Here is a 22,342-nt window from a genome sequence, read left to right as displayed (position 1 = left end):
AATAATCAAGTTCAGTGTTTGCTGATGCACTCGTGGTATTCTATTAGTTTTTGAAACAAATTTTTTAAACACCTATAATTTGGGTCATTGCTTTAAGTGAAAAATTGGCATCCCTCCTCAGCCTGTAGATGACTATCTGACAACCAGCAAGCTCAGATAGAGCTCTACTAGTCTGAATTTGCCTGCAAAAACAGCACATGAGTTAAGCATCCTTTGCATGCCCCAAAGTAATGTCTGATGACTGATGACTGATGACTGAGATTAGTTGCTAGGCTTTGTGGTTTGTGTTGCTGGATTGTTACAGGTAGAAGCTCGTTGAAAAAAACTATTTTAACAATTCTGCTGAAAAAGCTCCAATGTTGTTGGTGGAATAATACTGACGTCAATTAGCAGCCTTTACTTAGTGTTAGACAGACTTTGAGTTTCTGTTACTGTAGCCACAGTGATCTGCTATATGAGTTCACAAGAGTGTGATACAAGAATCAACATGTTTATTCAAACAGTCAAATGCAGCAGAGGTCGATGTGGTTGCGATTCAAGCACATAAGCTTAATGTGCTAATGTTAATCATTACGGAGTTATCTGTAGAATCTACTCTCTGTTTGAATCGACAAAAAGTAACCTTTGACCTTCTATGGGCACTATCTATGGGCAAACTGTATTTCCTATTTTTGATCATGAGATGATGGGAGCAGTTAGAATGCTCACAGTGGAAGCCGTGCTTGCATATGCAATTGACACCCCTTTCTCAACGAGAAGTTTGGGCTTGGGTGAGCCTGAGTGCTGAAGATATCTACCTATTCGGAACCATGGTAACAAGGTTCTGGCTGATCGGAGCTGGCTTGGCCCTGACTTATCGAAGAATTAAGAAAGCGGAACCGGCTTATTTTGTCAGTCGTTTTCAAATGTCTTGAACTTTAACATTTAACATGTTAGCTGAGGCCTGCAGAGTCTGAGATCTAGGTTTTGGATTTTTGCAGTTTCTGCAAACATTGCATGGTCTGACCTTGTGGTGAATTTGCTGGAACATTCAGTCCTGGAAAGACTGTGCGATTATGTTAGCATCCAGACTTCTGCTTTTATGGAAGTGCTCACACTTACTGATGATCAGTTAATCAGTTTCATTTGATTACCAGGACCTGGCTGCTGCTTTATCTCTCAGGCATATTTAGGTCGATGTAGAACTGCAAAGAGTTCTGTGAAAACCTTTTACATGGCAACCAAAAGCCTGAGCTATTGACTCCACTGTGGTATAGCCCTCAGCTCTCCTTTACACCACACTGATGCGAGGGCTTGTTGGGACACATATGCGTGTTTTGTTGCTCCAAACAATCTTAAAAATATGTGATATGCATTGATGCGACAATCAAGAGCTTCGCATGTCATGCGTCTGTGGTGCTGTAACTATCTGTTTAAAGATCATGCATTATCTTGTAAAAGCAGTGATTAAACTAAAGTCACCGGAAAGATGTCTGGAGGGGTTATGGAATTTCAAAGAGCTAAGTGGTTTCTTCCATAGTGTCATAAAAGAACGATTTGCCATACACTTCTTCCAATGAAGCTATTTGCTCATTAAAATTCAATTCTGTGTCACTGCATAAAAATACCATGCCCTGCTCTTTAGTGATGCCCTTTAGTGGTGTCTGCATGTGCTCAGAGCATCACAGTACACTTTCAGATAGGATCATCTTTATTAATTTATTATCATGCTCTCAATGAATGTCAGTTAATTGTTGTGAAATTTAGAGTCACGGTGGGTGTTGCGTTTAGAAAACCATCAACAAATAAAAGTTCATAGATGGAAAATGCAGCCCGTTTTTAATAATACAAAAAAGTGAGAAAACAGAGCTCAAAAAAGTGTCATGAGAGTTTTGTGGATTTGCAGCTTTTTGTTTAGTTTTACAGAAGATTTTCTAAATTTTTTGGCCCTTCATTTTTATTAGACGTATCATATTGAAATTCAGCGCTATGCTGCATCCTAGTTTTACCATATGGTGTGTGTTATGGAACAAAAAAAGAGTCTGTGCAACAGACGTTCCCTTGATTCATGTGAAATATCCAAAGCAGAAGCAGAAACGACAAAAGTAACTTCAAGAGTTTCTTGCTTTGCTTAATCAGCACTTGAAACTTGAAAGAAAGGGAGCCAAATAAGATTTAAGCAGCTTTATCTTTGAAAGAGAGCATTTTTTTGTGACCGCTTACCTTTACCTAAATTCAGTAACAAAGGAGGCAATAACAACACCAAGTGGGTTTTTTTCTTTCTTTCTTTTTCTTTCTTTTCTTTTTCTTCTGCTCAGGTGGTGCGAAGACCAAACCAGCAAAACTTTCGTGTACAGAAAATTTTTTATGGTTTACAGAAAACATTGTGATGCTGAGTAGAATATAAATCAATCAATTTGATTGATTGATTGATAAACAACACCAGAATGCAATTATTTACTAATTTTTTAACATTTTTAAATAGCAAGATCGACAGCGCACAGTGTGCTTTAAGGTAGGAGCCAAAAACGGTGTAGTTTGTGTGTGTGAGCACCCGTGTGTACACCTGTGAGCATGAGCGCGCTTGTATTTAAAAGGTTCCTTCATGTAATGATCTGCTAGAAGGTGTGGGTGGGGGCATAGCCCCATCCTCCAGGGCATGAAGCAGGTATGGAGGAGATCAAAACTCCAGACATCCAGAGGTCCTCAGAACACAAGAGACCAAGGAAGACCAACAGAGGGGCAGCCGCGCCACTATCCCAGAAAGAGCTGAGGAGATCCCCAGATGAGGGCTCACTCAGCAGCCGCAGAGCAGAAGCCAGGGGGGGTTGCAGTGACGTGCACGTGAGCTCCGCCGGCAGCCAGCTGTGTCAGAGTGACCGAGCCCCAGGCCGAGAGGCTGAGGGCACCCCACCCCTGAAGTGGCCCGAGCGAGCCCCAGGCTCCAGGCCCCGACAAGCAGCCACCAAGGAGTGAGCCGGTGTGTACCTGGGCGCCCATCCCCGGACACAAAGACCCACCAACGCACCAATGTCTGAGGGCGTCTGCCACTGGTAGGGGAAGTGGTGGGGGAGATAAGCCTCCATACCTTGGAGGGCCTGAGATGTCCCCAGAGAGGTGGCGTCTGATACCCGACCTGACATATGGACACAGACAAACAGGCACACACAGATACAAACGTCCATTCCCACCCTCATGCTCTCATATGCAATTACTCAACACTCACCCAACGTGGAGACAGACATAAACAGACACTGTACACACAATCACACTCCCCAAGCGTACTCTAAGCCCCAGGTCTAGGTACCCTTGCCCCTCGAGGGGGAAACTGCACCCAGACCCAGGTGGTGTTACCCTTTTCCCTGGGGTGGGGAGATGCAGACCGCCCCGACTCGGCAGCAGCATGGTGGCCCCACTTTCCAGACCCCAATCAGACGGCCAACTCCTCCTCCTAGCCCCCCCGCTCCAACAGGCAGCAGAAAAAGGGTGTGTTTGAAGACTCCAAACCTTCCATCGCCCGCTCATATGTAGTGTTGATTCATGTGTGTTCTAAGGTGCATTTAAAACCCAGGAGGGCATGGAACTACCTGCCAGAGAGGTGGGCAGCGATGCCAGGGGTGAGGTTGTACACCCTGATGGTCTTTTGGATTCCGTGTAGCGTGCCCACCCCCAAGATCCTATATGTTTGTGCTATGAGAGTGTGAGTAATGTGAATGTCTAAGGTGTGGGATAAAATTGAGGCACAGGCAGCCAGAACGGGACGGGATGGGGGGGGGTGCCTCCCCTGCACCCTGGTGACACACCTTTACCTCAAGGCCCTGTGGGTGATTGTGGTGGAGTGGGAAGAGGGAGGAGGCTGGAGATGGGGAGGGAAGGAAGGGAGGAGCAAGTGACCCCTTCCTGGGGGCCAGCTCCCCTGCTGACCCCAGTAGGCACCCCCATACTCTGCAACCCGCCAGGGAAAGGGGGCCCAGGCCCATCTGGACCGGGGCCCAGTTCAGATCTCGCAAAACTTTTGCGAGATCCCAAGTTTTTTTGCAAGATCTCGAAAAGGTCCGTCTTAATTTTTTTTCCTCCCATGTCCCCTGCGGGGCTCCGTAAAAAAGAGCCACCAGGTGCTAAAAAATAAACCTTAGACTCAAACGTTAGAACAGGCTTTTACCCGCAGCACGCCGTGTAATAAATACTCACAAAGAAAACGGCGGCTGTTACAACTTATGTCTAAAAATGTATAGTTTCATGCATCGGTGAAAACACTCGACTCCAGGTACATGACGCGCAGCTGGAAACACTTCCCGCAAGTCGAGCTGCCTGAGAGTCACAGAATTTACAGAAAATGTTACATTTGGTCATATCGCACAGAACTAGTCTGAAATCTCTAGATTATTGCAAAGTGCTTGTTCTACATCTAGCCAAAGTTCATTTAAGAGGGTATGTTTTAGCCATCCTGAGATAAATTGAAGCCTGTTGGCTAAGAAGTAGTGCTGAAAGTTAGGTAGTTCTAATCCTCCTTTATCCTTGGTCTTTTGTAATGTTTTTAAGCTTATATGTGGGGGTTTATCTTTCCAAAGGAATTTGGACATATATGAATCTAGAGATCTGAACCAATCTTGTGGCAGTTTAGTTGGGATCACTGAGAATAAATAATTTATTTTTGGTAAGACCATCATTTTTATAGCGGCAACCCTTCCCATGAGTGATATGGGTAAACATTTCCATCTAGCCAGATCGCCTTCTACTTTCTTTAAAAGTGGGATATGGTTTAATTTAGTTAGATCTGCAAGCTTGGGAGAAACATTAATACCTAAATATTTTATATTTCCTGATTGCAGTGGTGTAGAAGAAGAATTATGGAAGGAGCAATTAATCGGAAGGACTGTAGATTTTGACCAGTTAATTGAGTAATCTGATATTCTGGCAAAAGAGTTTATCAATTCAATACAATACAATACAATACAATTTTATTTATATAGCACATTTAAAAAAACCACAGGTATGCCAAAGTGCTTCACAGAATGAGTTAAGAGCAATAATAAATACAAATATAAAATACAAAATACAAATAAAATATACTAACAGGCGGGTGACATAACTAACAAATAATACACCAGGCATAGTAGGCACCAGTGAAGTCCACACACAATGCTGAAGGTTAAAACATTATAAAAATTAACAAAGTGATAAAGATAAGTTCCAGTACACTAAAAATGTGGGCTCTAGGAGGCGGGGAAAGCAAGGCTAAACAAATAAGTTTTTAATCGAGATTTAAAAGATTGAATTGAATCAGACGCCCGAATAGCTAGGGGGAGGTTATTCCAGAGGTAGGGTGCGACAGCGGCGAATGCGCGGTCACCTCTGGTCTTGAGCCGAGAACTAGGTCGCACCAGGAGCATTTGGCCTGCTGATCTAAGCGCTCTCCCAGGGATATAAGAGCTGAGGAGATCCGTAAGATAGCTGGGCGTGGTGTTACTTATGATTTTAAAAGTGAGCAATAAGATTTTAAAATCAATACGAAATTTAATAGGGAGCCAGTGCAGGTCGGAAAGAACTGGAGTAATAGACTCAAACCTGCCAGTTCCAGTTAAGAGACGCGCAGCCGCATTTTGAACGAGCTGCAGTTTGTGAACAAGGGCAGAATGGAGACCAGTATAAAGGGAATTACAGTAATCTAACCTTGATGTAACAAAGGCATGGATAAGTTTCTCCAGGTCCTTACGTGGTATGTAGGGCTTGGCCTTAGAGATTAGACGTAGTTGATTAAAACTCGATTTAACTACGGAGGACACATGTTTGTCCAACTTGAAGGAACTGTCCAAGACAACACCCAGGTTCCTCACAGTGTCAGAAAGGGAGTCAGCAAAGGGCCCAAAAATACCAGTTAGTTCAGCCCAAGAGAAGGGAGTATCAAAGATTACAATTTCAGTCTTCTTATCATTTAGAATGAGAGAATTGCTCAGTAGCCAGTTTTTAACTTCATCCATACAATCAAAGAAGTGTTGCAATGACGACGTGACATCCTCAGCTAGTTCAAAATAGATTTGAATGTCATCCGCATAAAAGTGAAAAGAAAAGTTGTATTTATCAAAGATTCGGCCCAAGGGTAACAAGTATAAAGAGAACAGCATGGGACCCAGCACAGACCCCTGGGGGACACCAGAGGTAACAGGGGCAATGGAGGAGGCGTAGGTACCCATGGTGACAGAAAAGGACCTTTCTGAGAGATAGGATTTAAACCAGCTAAGGGCACTGCCTGTGATGCCCACCAGATGCTCAAGCCTCATTAAAAGGACATTATGGTCCACCAAATCAAAAGCAGAGGACAAATCAAGCAAAATTAACACCACAGGGCACCCTGAATCAGCAATTAGAGAAGATCATTAAAGACTCTCAGTAATGCAGTTTCTGTGCTATGGCGTGGCTTAAACCCCGACTGAAAATTTTCCCCGATATTATTTTCATCCAAATAGGTTTGAAGTTGGGAATGAACAATCTTCTCTAGGATTTTAGACAGAAACTGGAGTTTGAAAATGGGTCTAAAGTTAGCGAGGTCATTCTGATCAAGGGAGCTCTTTTTGAGTATAGGTTGCACTACAGCGTGTTTAAAAGCAGCCGGAACACAACCCGATAACAATGACAGGTTAATTAATGATAAAATACAGGGCCCGATAATGTTAAACCCATCTTTTATAATGCGAGATGGAAGGATGTCATGAGCAGCGTTTGAGTTTTTTAGGTGATCAGTTATACCCTTAAGAGTAGGGAGCGAAACTGGATCAAACTGATTGAGGTTAGTAGAGCATCGTAATGCTGGGGCCTGACTCATCACAGGGGGGTGTGAGACTCTTAGAGATAAGATTCTGCCTGTAAAATGAGTTAAAAAATTTTCACAAAGAGCTAAGGAAGCCAATCTAGGCTTCCAATATCACCCCAGAGATATTGGTTTGTGAGTGTTGGAGAAAAAGTAATACATCATCCGCATAAAGGCTGATTTTATGTTCCACGTTCTTGCATTTTATGCCCTTAATTACTGAATTCTGTCTAATTGCTGCTGCTAGTGGTTCAATAAAAATTGCAAACAGTGAAGGGGAGAGTGGGCATCCCTGCCTGGTGCCCCTCAGGAGACAGAAGCTGGAGGATGTTTGGTCATTTGTTTTGACATGAGCTGTTGGGGAATTGTATAATATTTTTATCCAGTTAATGAAAGAGGTTCCAAAAGCAAATAGAAATTTCCAGGTAACTCTGTCAAACGCCTTTTCTGCATCTAAAGAAAATATTGTAGTTTCGATGTTTTTACTGTATGAGTAGTCTATCACGTGTATTTGTTGATGAGTGCCTACCTTTTATGAAACCAGTTTGGTCAGAATGAATTAAGAGGGGGGTTATTTTCTCCAGTCTCTTTGAGAGAGCTTTGTAGATTATTTTATGGTCTACATTTATAAGGGATATTGGACGATAGCTTGAGGGATATACAGGGTCTTTGCCTGGTTTTAGCAGGAGATTAATGTTTGCAGAATTCATATTTGATGGAAGTCTGCCCTTTTCTTTGATTTCCAACAACGTTTGGTAAAAAACTGGTGCTAGAATCGTCCAGAATTCTTTGTAGAATTCTGCAGGAAAGCCGTCTGGACCCGAAGCCTTATTATTGGGCACACTTATCAGGGCTTCCTGGAGTTCACCTGGCGTCAGTGGTGAATCCAGTGCCATTGCTTGAGTGTCTAATAATTTTGGAAGAGTTGTTGTCCAAAAACTGATCAATTTCGTTTTTAGATGGGTTTATTTGTGGTCAATACAACGTTTTATAGAAATCCCTGAAAATGTTGTTTTTTTGTTTTGAACAAGATTCATCTGTGTTCCCAGATGAATCTTGAACAGCACATATAGTTGTTTTTTCTTTATTTATTTTTAACTGGTTTGCTAGAAATTGACCGGATTTATTACCATGTTCATAATTTAGTAAGCGTAGTCTTTGTACTAAGAATTTTTTTTTTTTTTTATCAATTATCTCATTTAATTCTAGTTTTGTTTTGCGTATTTTGTTCATTGTTTCTTGATCTTGGTGAGACACGTAGGCTTCTTCTAGGGATTTGATGTTTTTTTCTAATTCCTGAATATTTTTGTTTTCTTCTTTCTTTTTATGTGATGAGAAAGAAATTATTTTACCTCTCATCACAGCTTTCCCTGCTTCCCATCTGCTTCCCATAGAACAGATGCTGAAGTTCCGGGAGTGTCTTTATAGTCTAAATATAGAGTCCATTCTTTTTAAAAATATTTAATAAAGTCTTCATCTTTAAGCAGTGATGTATTAAATCTCCAGTTTTTACTTGGCGTAGTGTTATTCTTGTGCATTAGTGTTAAAGATACAGGAGCATGATCGCTGACAGCTATAGGGTGAATCTCAGTGTCTGAAATGTCACTCAGCAGTGAGCTGCTCACCAAAAAATAATCCAGACGAGAGTAGGAGTGATAAACATGTGAGAAAAAAGTATATTCCTTACTGTTGGGGTGAAGGGAGCGCCATGCATCGCAAAGGCCAAAGTCGCTCATATACTGTTTGATTATATTTGGACTGCCAATTACGCTGAGTTCCTGCTGTATTGAGCCTATCCATTTCTTCATTTAGTCCAAGTGTTATTCCAGTTTCTGAGTTATGGGAGTCTGGTTCAAGTTATATGGTTAAACCCTGGGAATACAAAACTCCTCTGATCCAGTACTGCACAGATATTATAATATATTTCAGGAGCTATGAAACTTTTCTTTGGAACTGAAAAGGATTCATGTGGGTCCAAATTAGACCTACTGGTTCTGAACAATATAAATAAATGAATATTGAAAATTCCATCCAGATGTACTCTCAGAAATATATTACACTAGTATTTACCTGTAGACACTAAATTGGTCTGTAAATATTCTTATTAGTTTACTTAGTTCGGAGTATTGTAAATGTCAGGAAATCAAGTCAAAGGAAAAACAGATAACTGCTCTGGGTGTTTTCATAGGTGGATTCTCCTAACTTCTTTTGCACGGTGTGTTACCTTAAGAGTACGGAGCCCCGCAGGGGACATGGGAGAAAAAAAAATTAAGATGGACTTTTGCGAGATCTCGCAAAAGTTTTGCGAGATCTCGCAAAACAAACTCGGGATCTCGCAAAACTTTTGCAAGATCTCGCAAAACAAACTCGGGATCTCGCAAAACTTTTGCAAGATCTCACAAAACAAACTCGGGATCTCGCAAAACTTTTGCGAGATCTCGCAAAACAAACTCGGGATCTTGCAAAAGTTTTAGCCGCATTCTTCGGAGGCCGCCAGCTCGAAGCCGACCGGGAGGTCGAGGCACGATGTGCCGGGAAGGCGGTGTTCCTCCCGGCTGTAGTAGGTCTCGACTTCCCGTTAGCTTCGAGCTAGTGGATGTCAGATCTCCGAAAACGTCGGAGCACTTTTGCAAATATGTGATGTCTTGTAAACCGAACAGGTATCTGACATTTACACAACTATATTCACGCCTGAAAATATCTTAAAAGTGTATTTTGTGACCCAGAAAGAGTAATATTACAACTAAGTAGCTGCCGCCATTGTTGGAATTCAGCTTTTCAACTCCCGAGTTTGTTTTGCAAGATCTTGCAAAAGTTTTGCGAGATCCCGAGTTTGTTTTGCGAGATCCCGAGTTTGTTTTGCGAGATCCCGAGTTTGTTTTGCGAGATCTCGCAAAAGTCCATCTTAACTTTTTTTTCTCCCATGTCCCTTGTGGGGCTCCGTATAAGAGAGACAATTCCCTTCCGGAATTTTCCAGTTTTTTGGATTATTGTGAAGTTGAGCCCATGAGAACACACTAATTTAAAAACAGCTATACTGATTGCAATAACACTGCATCAAATGACTTTGGTCATTTGAACGGGGCTGCTTGCACTGGTTAACCTACAGAAAATGACCATGGAGTGATTGTTCCCTTGGCTTGATGGAGACTTCAAGCTTTATTTTCTTTTACTCTTACTATTCCTTTTAGCCACAAATAGATTCTAAAAATCCAATATACATTAGCGGTATATTCAGACAGGAAAAACAATGAGCTAAATGTTTACCTCTGTTAATGGTGGGGTCCAAAATCTGAGCTAAAAGGCTGGACTTACAATTATCAGGTAAACACAAATATGAATAAATATTAAAATAATATTAAAATAAATACTACTGGCTTAGATGGAAGGCTAATAACATGTACAGCAGGGGGTCAATGGGACATTTTTAGATGAGCTTCTGTCATCCATCTATAAACTGCAATGAGTTCACAGTGGTTCCAAGAGGCAAAATAGTTACCTGAAATAGCTAACCTGAAAAAAGGGCTTTACCTTCAATGGTCCAGTCATATTGACAGTTAGATAATAGAGTAACACCAGTGGAGAGGCTACAGCTCAGGAGGTAGAGCAGGTCAACTACCAATCAGAAGGGTGGTGGTTTAAGCTCTGGGTACTCGAATCTGGATGACCAAGTATCCTTGGGCAAGGATAACACAAAAAAGCACTTAGGTGTATAAAAAGTGCTTGGATGAGTGAGGCATCTTGTATATTGAAAAACTAGATAGATTGCCCATTTTCTCACCAGACATATTATAATATCGTTATCTTTATGTCCTAAATTGCCCTACTGCCACAAAACACACTGAAAACACAGATAAATACTCACTTGGAACCCAACCAGCAATTACAAAAAAATGAGCTTAGAGGGAAAGGTTACTGGTTGCTCGATCATGTCTTTCTAGAATGTCTGTAACTGCCTCTCTACCCCACCCACACTCTCACCCAAAGGGAGCGATCATCAGAAAAAGGGCCGGACATCTCTTCATTTAATGCAAGCTTGGGGATGGCTTGAATTTATGGGAGTCCCATGAGAGCCAGAATAAAGGTTTGGGGCTTTTCACTGCTGCTTCAGCTTCTGGTGTGACTATATGCTGCCTGCTGCATCTGGAGACTCTGCAACAACTTCTGCAACAGGCCAATAAACATGACGCACAGGACATGGAATCAAACTTACTCTGACTGAAGAAATTCTTATTTGTCCTATTTTAAACTTTTTCCTGAATTTCACTGCCAGGAGAGCTACGGAGTACAGGGCACAAGTTCTTAAGGAGTCAGCAACACTGCAAGGTATGCATGCTTGATGGCTGAGTCTTAAACATTTATGCTTGTTAAAGCTTGTTCTGTGAGTGTGTACAGGGTTTTGTGCGCAGTATTCAAATGCATCTCTTTTTTAATCGTTTTTCCTTTAACCCTGTTAGAGAAGTCATGGTCCCCTCCATGCATTGGCTCCTGCTGCTGTGGGGACTTCAGGGTCTGTTGGCACAGGACTATGAAGAAGGCGATGAAGAACCAGCAGTAACCCCTAAGAAGAAGAACAAAGTATATTCTTCAAACTTCATACCTCCAAATGGCAAATGTAAGTTTTTTGTTTCAAGAATTTCTAAGAAAACCAGAGTCTACTTTTTTTCTTTTCCACTAATACTCTAATTTGGAGGAAGTGGTGTGGAATTTGTTCAGGTAAGGAAACAGTACAGCTACAGGTGTAAAAAGTAGAACATGATATTCAACAAGGACATCGCTGCAGGATGCAATCCACTTGGATTGATCGTATCTCTGAGGCTTCTCAGAATCATCCATCTCCCTCGTGACCATTCAGTGCTCTGTTACCCAAACGTTTTATTCGCTCAGAGTCCTGTTTCCCCAGGCACATTCTCTCTGTGACATATTCCCGTGACGATTAATGTGATTTATCCTCAGCCTGTATTAGATCTGTGACCTCCTTCCACCAAGGTTGGTGCAGCAAGTTGAGTTACTTTTATTTTCTTTTTAAAATGACATGTCACATTCACAAAGTCATCCCACTTTTCTGGAAAAGCGATCAGCCTATAACAGTCAATAAACCTAATAAATCACCTTTCCCCCCTCTAGAGGACAGTCTGATAAAAATGTCACCCCTAGTAATGAAATTTGTTTGACTGTGATCACTGGGGTCTTTGCATTTGGCTGGGTATGAAATCATTAAAATGAAAATTTCCAGCCAACAAATACAGGAAAATTCATTGTATCCAGAGGTTTGCTGTGAAGCTTAACAGCTGTCCTGTAACAGTGAAATGCAACATGTGCTTCGTTTGCTAAATACTTACTTGGTCCTTTACGCTCTGCATTTTAAATGTTAAACATTAGTTGATGTCACTCATTGGTTATATATATATAACATAATGTAATATGTTAAACATAATATAATGCGATTCGATTCTGACCTGAGGCCCTTTGCTACGTGTCGTCTCTGCTCTCTTGTCTTGTTTTCTCCTGCCTCTTCACTAATAGCTTCATTAATATTTAAAAGCTGAGAGATTTCAGTTTAAGGCAGCTGATATTTTTGCTATTGCATGTTTCATAAAGCCTAACTCCTCTCTTTGCAGCGCTTGTTGATGAGGACTGCAGTTTGGAGATAGCTTTTCTTATCGATAGCTCAGAGAGCGCCAAGGACAACCATGCCCAGGAAAAGCGCTTTGCCTTAGACTTGATGGACCGGCTGCAGGGCCTGCGGCTGCAGACTGGACGGGGGTTGAGTTCCCGTGCAGCCCTCCTTCAGTACAGCAGTCACGTCATCATAGAGCAGACTTTCAAACAGTGGCGAGGCACAGAAGACTTTATGGCCCGAATTTCTCCAATTGTGTACATTGGCCACGGCACCTACACCACCTATGCCATCACTAACTTGACCCGCATCTACTCAGAAGAGTCAGATACCAGCAGCGTAAAGGTGGCCATTCTGCTCTTTGATGGCATCTCTCACCCAAGGAACCCAGACATATTTTCAGCTGTGGCTGATGCCAAGAACCAGGGTGTCCGTTTCTTTGCCATAGGAATCACGCCTGAAGCCAACGAGCTGGCTAATAAAGCACAGCTGCAGCTAATTGCTAACTCTCCAGCTTCCCGCTACCTTCACAACCTGCAGGACAGAAACGTTGCGGAAAAAGTTATTAAAGAAATTGTGAGTAAAAACAACATTTAGTTTTTGCTTGTTTTGGATTGTATGCTACACTATAGCAAACATAGTAGATTCCAGACTGGCATATTAGCTTTTTATGGTACACTGCAATAAAAAAAAAAAAAAAATTGCCCCCTTTCTTGATTTTTTAGTCTTTGGCATTTGTCACACTTACATGTTTCAGATAATCAAACACATTTTAATATTAAAAAAGATAACCAGAGTAAACACAAAATAATGATTTAAGTTATTAAGCTGTAATGCTGCCCAAGCCTTCCTATGAGACAAGCCTTTATGTGTTTTTCTGGCTTGGACTTTTCCCACGGATGCCATTTTTGTCCAGGCTTATTCTTCCTGTTGAACCCTGACCTTAACTGAGGAAAGTGAAGATTGCATTTCTTTAGATGTTGTTGTTTAAGGAGCTTGGAAAGAAAAGTGTCTGGACTTGTTTAAGTTTCTTGAAGACGTTTCACCTCTCATCCGAGAAGCTTCTTGAGTTCGTAGAGCAATTGGTGGAGAGTCCCAGATTTTAAGCCCTATGGGAGTGTCCCCCAAGAGGGTCATGCACCCCCTACTGATCGTCTACCTAATCAAACGAGCCAAGGTGTGAAAACGGGTGTGGGTCAGTGGGTTCACCCGAAACCCTGGCTTGGATTGTGACCCACACCATTTTCACACCTTGGCTAGTGTGATAAGGTAGAGGATCAATAGGGGGTCCATGACCCTCCTTAGACTTCGATGACCTTGATGACTGAGAACCTTTACAGACATTTAGATGTTGTTCTGGGTTCTTTTGTGACCTGTTGTATTAGTTATTGAAGCACTTTTGGACCACTGTTTCTAGTTTTCTCCATTTGTGAATAATGGCTCTTCATGTGGGTCAGTAGAGTCCAAAGTTTTTCCAGACTCTGTTCTTGACATTGTTTTTCAACAGTTTTTTTTTTTTGTTGTTTTTTCTTTTAAAGAAAGAGTCATGATGTGTTAGTTTCTGAGATCATTTAGCAAACAGGTTTGTCAAACAGGTTCTTTTTAAGTGATTTCAGGATTTATCGAGTATGGCATTAATCAAGCCTAGGCATGCCTAGTGAAAATGAACTAAGCTTTGGAGCCCCCCTCCCCCCTTAAATAATCATTAAAGAACTACATTTTGTATTTATTCATGTTGCTTTTTCTCATACTCAAATGTGTTTAACCGGATGCAAAATTTCATTTTTTGCTTTTTGGGGGTTTGACAAATACGCACTAACGCTAAGAAATCATGCAGGGTGCAATTAATTTTTCATGGCACAAAAATATAAATTGCCCAATTATAGTTTTCTAAATACAATTTCATTTAAGCACCTTGGAAGAAAAGCCTACGCTCATGCATGTTCAGACTTACACGTTATCATTCTGAACTGGCTAGAAACCATATACCTACGGCTCTTACACTGCTTGTGAAATTGCATGTATGTTTGATATTTGCCTGTTTCCAGAGGGGAAAAGAATTATGACAGATAAAATCTTCAAAAAGCCATTATGCAGACAGATGCTTTCCAAATCAAATGTCTTTAGTATCTCAAGGCACTGAATAAGCACTTCCACTGCTGCTGCCATTGTTACCACCCACTGCTTTGATTTCTTGCCTTATTGCATCCCCTATGTACACCTCCTACCGGCTGCCATGGTAATAGATCTGCTGTCATTAGCAATAAAACTCTGTAGAGAAACGTGATGAAACTAAGAAACATTTTATGTTGACTTAAGTTAGGTAAGTTAACTTTTATAAGTATTTCTGCCAAGACAATTGCAGCATGTGTTGCTCTGAAACATTCTCCAGACATGCTTCCAGGCTACTGGCAGCAACATGTGCTTCACATTATAACTCTTTGTGGGAAAATTGGGTGCGGTAAATACAGCAACGCAGCAAACCCATGCAAGCATGCTTCATCATTCAACAAGCCCCTCAAATGCCACTCAGGCTTCAAACTTAAGCTTTACTGTGGACACAGGTGGTACACATGACAAAGGAAAATCTTGATGGAAAACCTGCACCGAGGTTCCCAGAACACTGGATCTGACAGACTGAATTCTCATGGCATGCAACAGCCCAGCAGCATCTACACTCACGACTTTCATCTCATTGCCTTGTACAGTCAGCATCTGTATGTCATAATCATGTAGTCCTGTCCCAGCTGAGAACTTGTCTTTTATCTTTAGTTCTCATTGAACAGCAACACTCAGGTCCTCTAATAACAGACGTGTCTTTAGATGTGTCTTTTGAAGCCAGAAGAATATTGTCTTACCTTCAATTTTGAGCTACTCTGTTGAATTGTATATATGTAAAAAAAAAAAAAAAAAAGAAGAAGAAGGTTACAACATCTTGATATTGTTCTGTTTCTTCCATCACAGACAGCTGTGGCTGATGAAGGGGTAAGTCTTGAGCCTCATGTTTTTCCAGACATATTTTGTTATATATGCCCCTGTATGGTCCATCTCACTCTTCTTCTCTTGTTTTTTGAAGTGCCCCCTGCAGAGCAAATGTGCATGTGAGAAGGGTGAGAGGGGACCCAGTGGACCTGCTGTGAGTATGCCAACATCTATGGAGCAGAAAAGTGTCCAATAATCAATAATTACTAAATAAAGTATATAATATGTAATTAGATAAATAAAATTGGGTAACATTGCCTTTTTTCATATGTAACAACACAAGGAAAATAACTGCATTTTACATATAAATAAAAGATAAATATTTAATTTAATTTTACAGAGTTGCTCAAAACCAGGTGTGAGAGGTGTGACCTCTATAAAAACAAGGATCTTGAATGTTCACTAGTCTGTAGCATTCAGATATTTGTTAACACAAAGCAGGAGACTCATCATCAGTAACCTTAAAAAAATCAATCATTGTTCTGCATCAATCTGGAAAGAGTTATATGGCCATTTTCAAATAACTTGTAGTCCATCATTGTACAGTGAGCAAGATTATTGAGAGCAGAAAATATTCACAAATTCCCAAACTTCACCCAAATGTCAAATATTGCAGTGCTCAAAGAAATTACTAAAAAAAAAAAGCCCAAGAGCTACTTTTCAGACTTTACAGACCTCAGTTAGCATGTTTAATTTTAAAGTTGTTGCCAGTACAGTTAAAAAATTGACTGAGCTACCAAAATTACATATACTGGCTCATATATATATATATATATATATTTGGCTGGATGTCCTTTAGTAAGTCAACTCTGAACCAGATGCTTCCTGTATCATTCTGATGGATATTTGACCAAACTTGTTTTCATAGGTCATTTAAATTGGTTGGTTTCCTGATAGAGACCCTGTTTTTAATCATAGTTTCAATAAGGCTGAGGTCAGAGCTTTGGGATGCCCACTCCAAAAAGTTAATAGTTTGCTTAATCTTGCTTGTGTTATCTATTCAAAAACCAGTTTTGATGTGGGTTTGGGATCATTATCATGTTGGAACACCCAAATATGTCCACGTTTCAACTGTTTACCTGATGATTTTAGATTAAGTTAAAGAATTTGGAGTTGGTCCTCTTCATTATTTACTTTTTGTAATGTACCAGTATCGCTGGCAACAGAAAAGCCCCAGAGGCTAGAGGCTACTAGACAGTTGGTACAGTGTTCTAAGTTTTGAGCCTCACTCACCAAAAGCCTCCAAACATACCAGGGTTGGGGTTGTCACTCACTATAGAGCTCTGTTTTACAGAAGCAAATAACTGCAGCATTTGAATTCTAAATATCTTCCTCAGAGAAATACAATTTAGAAGAAGTTAAACAGCTCGAGTACACTGCTAAACAGCCTTTCTTCAGTTACATTTTTAGCTTTAGTCATTAGAAAATTGTATTTTCTGCTTTTCCAGATCAAAAAATTATAAATTAGAATGACATTTAAAAAACGCCACTATGTAAGATGTATTTCTGTAGTATAAAGTTATGAAATTATATTTAATAATTCATTTATCAATTTTCAGTTGTTATCATTTATTTTACTGTCATAATCCATACTTTTCTACTGTGCTGAAAAGACAGTGACGCCAAAACTGGCTTGCTTGATAACAAGCACAGCACAGATAACAACTCAATGTCTATGCCAAAAGACTACTTGCACATTTTTGGAGGGAGTTTAGTAAATCTTATGGTTTTAAACAACCCTGAAGCAGTTAGAGTACATTCCTCTAGCGATTTTTTTCAGAAATGATCTAAATGTACATGAGAAATCTGCAGAATCACGTCTGTTAAAGCAACCCGTGAACTTCGGATTGTGTGAGGACACATCTCAGCAGATACAATGTTACAATGAAAGACCTCCTTTGCCTGCCAAAGCCATGTCGTGACAAGAGGATATCTTTTATTGCGGCGAGAAGGTCAGCTTCAATTAGACACTGCAGTTTTGCTTTGATGTATTTTCACAGGATGAGAACAGCGTAATTACCCTCTCAAACCTAATGCTCCAAAACCAAAGCTGTGTCTATCTGCACACACTGACGGAAACACTGTATGAAGACAGAAACACACAAGAAGGCGTATACTTACAATGTAAGAACATGCATAGTTCACAACACAAAAACAGCAAAAACAACCAGACGGTTGTTCGGCTACGGACTTACACTCGCATGCAGACCACATCTCTTTTGTCTCATCTGCTCCCAGACTCAGCGGCTGTGATGAACTGGAAACATGTTTCTGTTAAACAAAAAGAGCTGTTATACTGTGCATTGCAGAACAGCAATAGGAAGAAGAAAGGCTATTTTATTGGCCTTCGCTTCCACTGACAGCTGTTCAACATGCTGAAGGGTCTCCTGCAAGAGATGGCATGGGCCAGACTTAAAGGTGTATTGCTAGGTAGTTACAGTAAAATACAGTTATTCACTATCTGTACTGGGAATAAAGTTAATTAAATAAGATTTTACATATTTATTTTAGACAAAGTATTAACAAACAGAAATGTTACTCTGTCTATGATTATGTATCTTTAACCTTGCTACAATGTTTTTCTCTACAGGGCAAGAAGGGTCGTCCTGGAGAGGATGGAAGCCCTGGCCCAAAAGGACAAAAGGTGCAGACTTGTATTTATTTTACACAGTTAAAGCACATGCAAACAACGTGGCCTGCCTTTCCTTTTTAAACTAAAATTCCCTTTTTCACAGGGTGAGAGTGGGCTCGGTGGACTTCCAGGTCGAATTGGAGCAGAGGTGAGCTTAAATCAAGTTGGTAAGGTCAAGGCTAAGTCAAGACTGACATATTCAGTGTGAAAGCCTTAACATCGCTCTTCCATAAATCATTGTTGTAGAATGAGAAGTATGAAGTATTTTTTTGTTAACTGTATGGCAGCGCTTTTCTCTTTGTCTTTCTCCTCCTGACGTGATGTTTTGTACACACAGGGGAAACCAGGATACAAAGGGGAGAAGGTAATGTATAGATTCTAGTCTCTCTTTATGTCTCTCTCTCTGTCTTCATGGTTATGCAAACTTCCCCATGCTTGTGGGAAACTACAGAATTATATACTCCGTACATGATATAATACAGTAATACTGGAAATGTGATGCAGTTCAGTTTTGTTTCAGTTGTACAACTTTGTCCAACTATCTTTGATGTCAATCTTGTGTTTACATATTTCCCATTGTACAATAATAAAGTTATCTTTGGGAATTACACTCTGTGTCATAAATGTGTCACAGAAAAACCATGGGATAAAAGTCCTAAATTATGCATAATGATGCTATACTAAAGAACTCACCTAACACTTTTTATTCTATCACAGGGAGAGAGGGGGGAGTGTGGCACACCTGGAATTAAGGGAGACAGAGTATGTTGCAATTTGAATGTTGTGAAACAAATCTAATATGTGTTCAAATATTACAAAGTTGCTAAAGCACTGCTTGTGAATATGAAGCTTAACAAATGTCATTTATTACAGGGTCCTGAAGGACCAGTTGGACCAAGAGGAAATCGTGGACTTCAAGTAAATTTAAATTTTATTTCTCTTGGTATCAAATCAACTGTCAAAACATCCCACAATGCACTTAAGAATGATAAAAAAGAGGACAAATTTGTATCATTAAATTGTATGATATTTTTTAAATAGTGACTGTTAGTGGGCAGGTACACATCAACAGGTGTAGCCTATCCATACAGCCTTAGCATGTTGTTGTTCAGGTCAGTAGGACATCAGGACAGTATTTTTATTTCAAAGATGTTGGTCTATGTTATCCATAATTAATTTACATTAACTTAATGTACTACTTCTGTCTACTACTTACTTATATATAAGTGTGTCACTCACACACTCATTTAACTTTTAGGGCTTATCCGGCCCACCTGGTGATACTGGACCTGAAGGTGTGATGGGCAAAAAAGTAAGTACTCCTCTGTCTCAATGAAGCCAATTGCAGTGGTTGACATGTTTGAAGCTTCCATCTAAAATACTGATAGTATGTAGTGTAGTGTAGCCTCGGTTCACATAATGGGTAGAGATTTGTTTGCTTTTACTTTCTTTTCATCTTTTTTACCCACTACCTGTTTGCAATATTATTTGCAATTTTTTGCCAACATCATCAGTTTTAAACAATTTTATTTTATTTTATTTATATTTCACCAAATCTCAACAACATTTATGCAAAGTGCTTTATATTGTAAAGTAAAGACCCTACAATAATACTGAGAAAACTACCCCTATGAGCAATCATTTGGCAAAAGTGGGAAGGAAAAACTCCCTTTTAACAGGAAGAAACCTCCGGCAGAGCCAGGCTCAGGGAAGGGGAGCCATCTGCCGTGTCCAGCTGGGAGTGGGGAGAAGGGGGCAGGACAAAAGACATATTGTTGAAGAGAGCCAGACTTTAATAATAACTAATTATTAAATGCAAAGTGGTGTATCAACATATAGAGGGTTAAAAGAGGTGAGTAAAGGGGAAACAATCATTGCATCAGAGAAAGCCTCCAGCAGTCTAGGACTATTGCACCATAACTAAAGGAGGATTCAGTGTGATCTGATCCAGCCCTGACTATAAGCTTTATCAAAAGCGTAGATGAGAGTACTTGAATGAAGAAGTTTGAATGGGTGGGTAAGTTGTATAAAATGCTTTGAGTTCTCAGAAAGAGTAGAGAAGCGCTATGTAAGAATCAGTCCATTTACCATTTACCTCACCTTATCCAGCCCTAACTAAACTTGATTACAAAGGAAAATTTTTAAGCCTTATTCTAAAGGTAAACAGGCTGTCTCGTGGGAGTTTGGCCCACAGAAGAGAGATGCTAGACTTAACGGGGAGCCAATGAAGGGAAACCAATATGGGAGAAATAGGCTCTCTCTTTCTAGTCCCTGTAAGTACTCTTACTGCAGCATTTAGGTTCAACTGAGGGCTTTTCAATGAATTGTTAGGATATTCTGATAGTCCAGCCTACAGTCAATGTATTAACTTGTTTTTCAGGTGATTGGCTATTCAGAGTAAGTATCTGGTTAGTGTTGATGCAACCCCACTTTGGTTAATACATCTCCAAATGGATACAATAGATTTAAGTCATTTTAAGGTGCCTGGATTTAAAGTCACACAATTCATGTGAAATAAAGGGTTAATGTGTTTTATTTATTGCTTTTCTTTAAAAATATATATATATTTTCTTGTTACACACAAAAAATGTGTTGATTTTCTTACTCTTCCAGGTGTGCAATAAGTTAACCACTAACTGACAGGTTTAGCCAGAAGGTAATAATTAATGTGAAAACAGAAAATTGACTAAAAGAAAAACAGTTTATAAGTAAGAGCAGAAAACAAATGTTTGAAAAACATGGCACAGGGAAATTAAAAGTTATGTTAAAAAAATGGGGAAATTACTTAAGAAAAAGAAATGAAATAAAATCGTTAGATGTCCCAATGAAAACACTGATGAGAGTAAAAATTCTCCAAAAAGCACCAGCATCACTGGTTGAGTTGAAGCTTAAGTCACCTGTGTAGGTAAACCTATACCCATGCAGGTGTACCTGTCAATTAAAGCAACCATAGATACACCTACAATGTCATTTTAAGCCTGTATCCAAATACTTAATTAAAGCAGTAGTACAGTTGAAGCCAAAATAGTTTTTGGCTTTAGAGGAACTTTATTTTTGAGCAATCAAGCCAGTCCTTACTTTTGTTTGATTGTTGTGTAGAGAATAAAGCATTTTTTCGATTTAAGATAGATGCATCTGATTGTGGCAGCCTTTTCACTCCACCTTCCACTGTGGCCCCTGTGGAAGGGCTATAAGTTCATTTGATTTTCAACAAGGCTGCACTACATGTCTTTAGAACTTGTTCCGAGAGTACAAAAGTGAACTAAAGGAGACATAAATCAGACATTCCTTTATATGTGATGGAATTCTCTCTGAACCAGAGACTGGCCTTTCCCCTTCTCCAGCCCAAAATCATTCATCAAAGGTGACCCAAAATCTTAAAAACCAGATGTATATCTAAAGGATACACTTTTTTTTAAGCTGGACACATAAAGTCCTTTGAAGTCTGCTTTGGGTTAAGTCTTACATAGCCGTATCAAAGGAGCCTCCAATAATTCTGGTACCTGTGGAGTAGTAGTGGTGAAACGTGAAACGCTTTGCTGCCTATGGAAGAATGTGACATAAATAAAGTGTTTGATCGTCAGATGCAAAATATCACACGCACAACATTGACATTTAAAATGCAATTTGATTAACTTCATCCAGCGCCGGCATAAATAACATCACAAATGTCAAGTAGCTCTACTAACTGATAACACTGATTCAATGACTATACATTTGAACGCTTTTATTGTGAGTTATGATCCGTCCCTGCTGGAACATTGGAAAGCCCTCTGAAGTAGCTCATCTGTTATTACCTTGTCAGCTTATTTGTCTGTTTCCACTTTTTAAGCCCCCAGTCCCGTGTTATACCTGCCAATTCTGCCATAAGCACACACTCCCCCACCAAGTGTTCCCTCCTTAATTATTTTGGAAGAATGTTCATGTTGATAATCTGGCTGTCATCCTATATCACCTGAATGGCAGACTAATGTCTGGCATTAAACATTGTCCCAACTTGCTTGAAAGGGCAACAGAAGAAAAAAAATCTACTGGTATGCGCCTGCTAACATTTCTACAGCCTCTTCACGCCTTTTGCTCGCCCTCCTGTTGCACAGCAAAGCTGTGATTTATGACCTCTGCGTGACTAATTGCATTCTTTAACAATAAAGCTAAAGGAATGAAGGAACCCCATAGTACTAAATCCCCTTTAAAAACAGCTGAGAAGGAGAGGAAGCAGATCATGTATGTTTATGTGGGTGTGGGAAAAAAAGTCAGTCATTTCGGATTTTTTTTTGCTAGTTTTTGCTGTTGTTTACAACTGTACGTGCAACTGTTTATG

At 40.1% G+C, this 22,342-nt stretch overlaps 1 protein-coding gene across 2 annotated transcripts in view; it reads left to right on the top strand.

The window, feature by feature from the left end:
* Positions 1-10,635: 10,635 nt before the first annotated feature.
* LOC120723496 (collagen alpha-1(XXVIII) chain-like) overlaps positions 10,636-22,342 on the top strand; it is a 34,347-nt gene continuing 22,640 nt past the window's right edge. The window contains exons 1-11 of one of the 2 annotated variants that reach the window (XM_040014969.1): positions 10,636-11,113; positions 11,245-11,402; positions 12,409-12,983; positions 15,372-15,392; positions 15,484-15,543; positions 17,980-18,033; positions 18,125-18,169; positions 18,359-18,385; positions 18,739-18,783; positions 18,895-18,939; positions 19,280-19,333. In XM_040014969.1, the coding sequence (XP_039870903.1) occupies positions 11,252-11,402; positions 12,409-12,983; positions 15,372-15,392; positions 15,484-15,543; positions 17,980-18,033; positions 18,125-18,169; positions 18,359-18,385; positions 18,739-18,783; positions 18,895-18,939; positions 19,280-19,333 (1,077 nt within the window). In that variant the 5' untranslated portion in view covers positions 10,636-11,113; positions 11,245-11,251. Of the gene's footprint in view, positions 11,114-11,244; positions 11,403-12,408; positions 12,984-15,371; positions 15,393-15,483; positions 15,544-17,979; positions 18,034-18,124; positions 18,170-18,358; positions 18,386-18,738; positions 18,784-18,894; positions 18,940-19,279; positions 19,334-22,342 lie in introns of those variants that run through there. The other variant, XM_040014971.1, reaches the window with a different exon arrangement.

This window comes from Simochromis diagramma, unplaced genomic scaffold, assembly GCF_900408965.1.
Source record: "Simochromis diagramma unplaced genomic scaffold, fSimDia1.1 OVJJ01000680.1, whole genome shotgun sequence".
Lineage (NCBI taxonomy): Eukaryota > Metazoa > Chordata > Actinopteri > Cichliformes > Cichlidae > Simochromis > Simochromis diagramma.
Note: the sequence above shows the minus strand (reverse complement) of the source record. Positions and strands in the feature narration are given on the sequence as shown.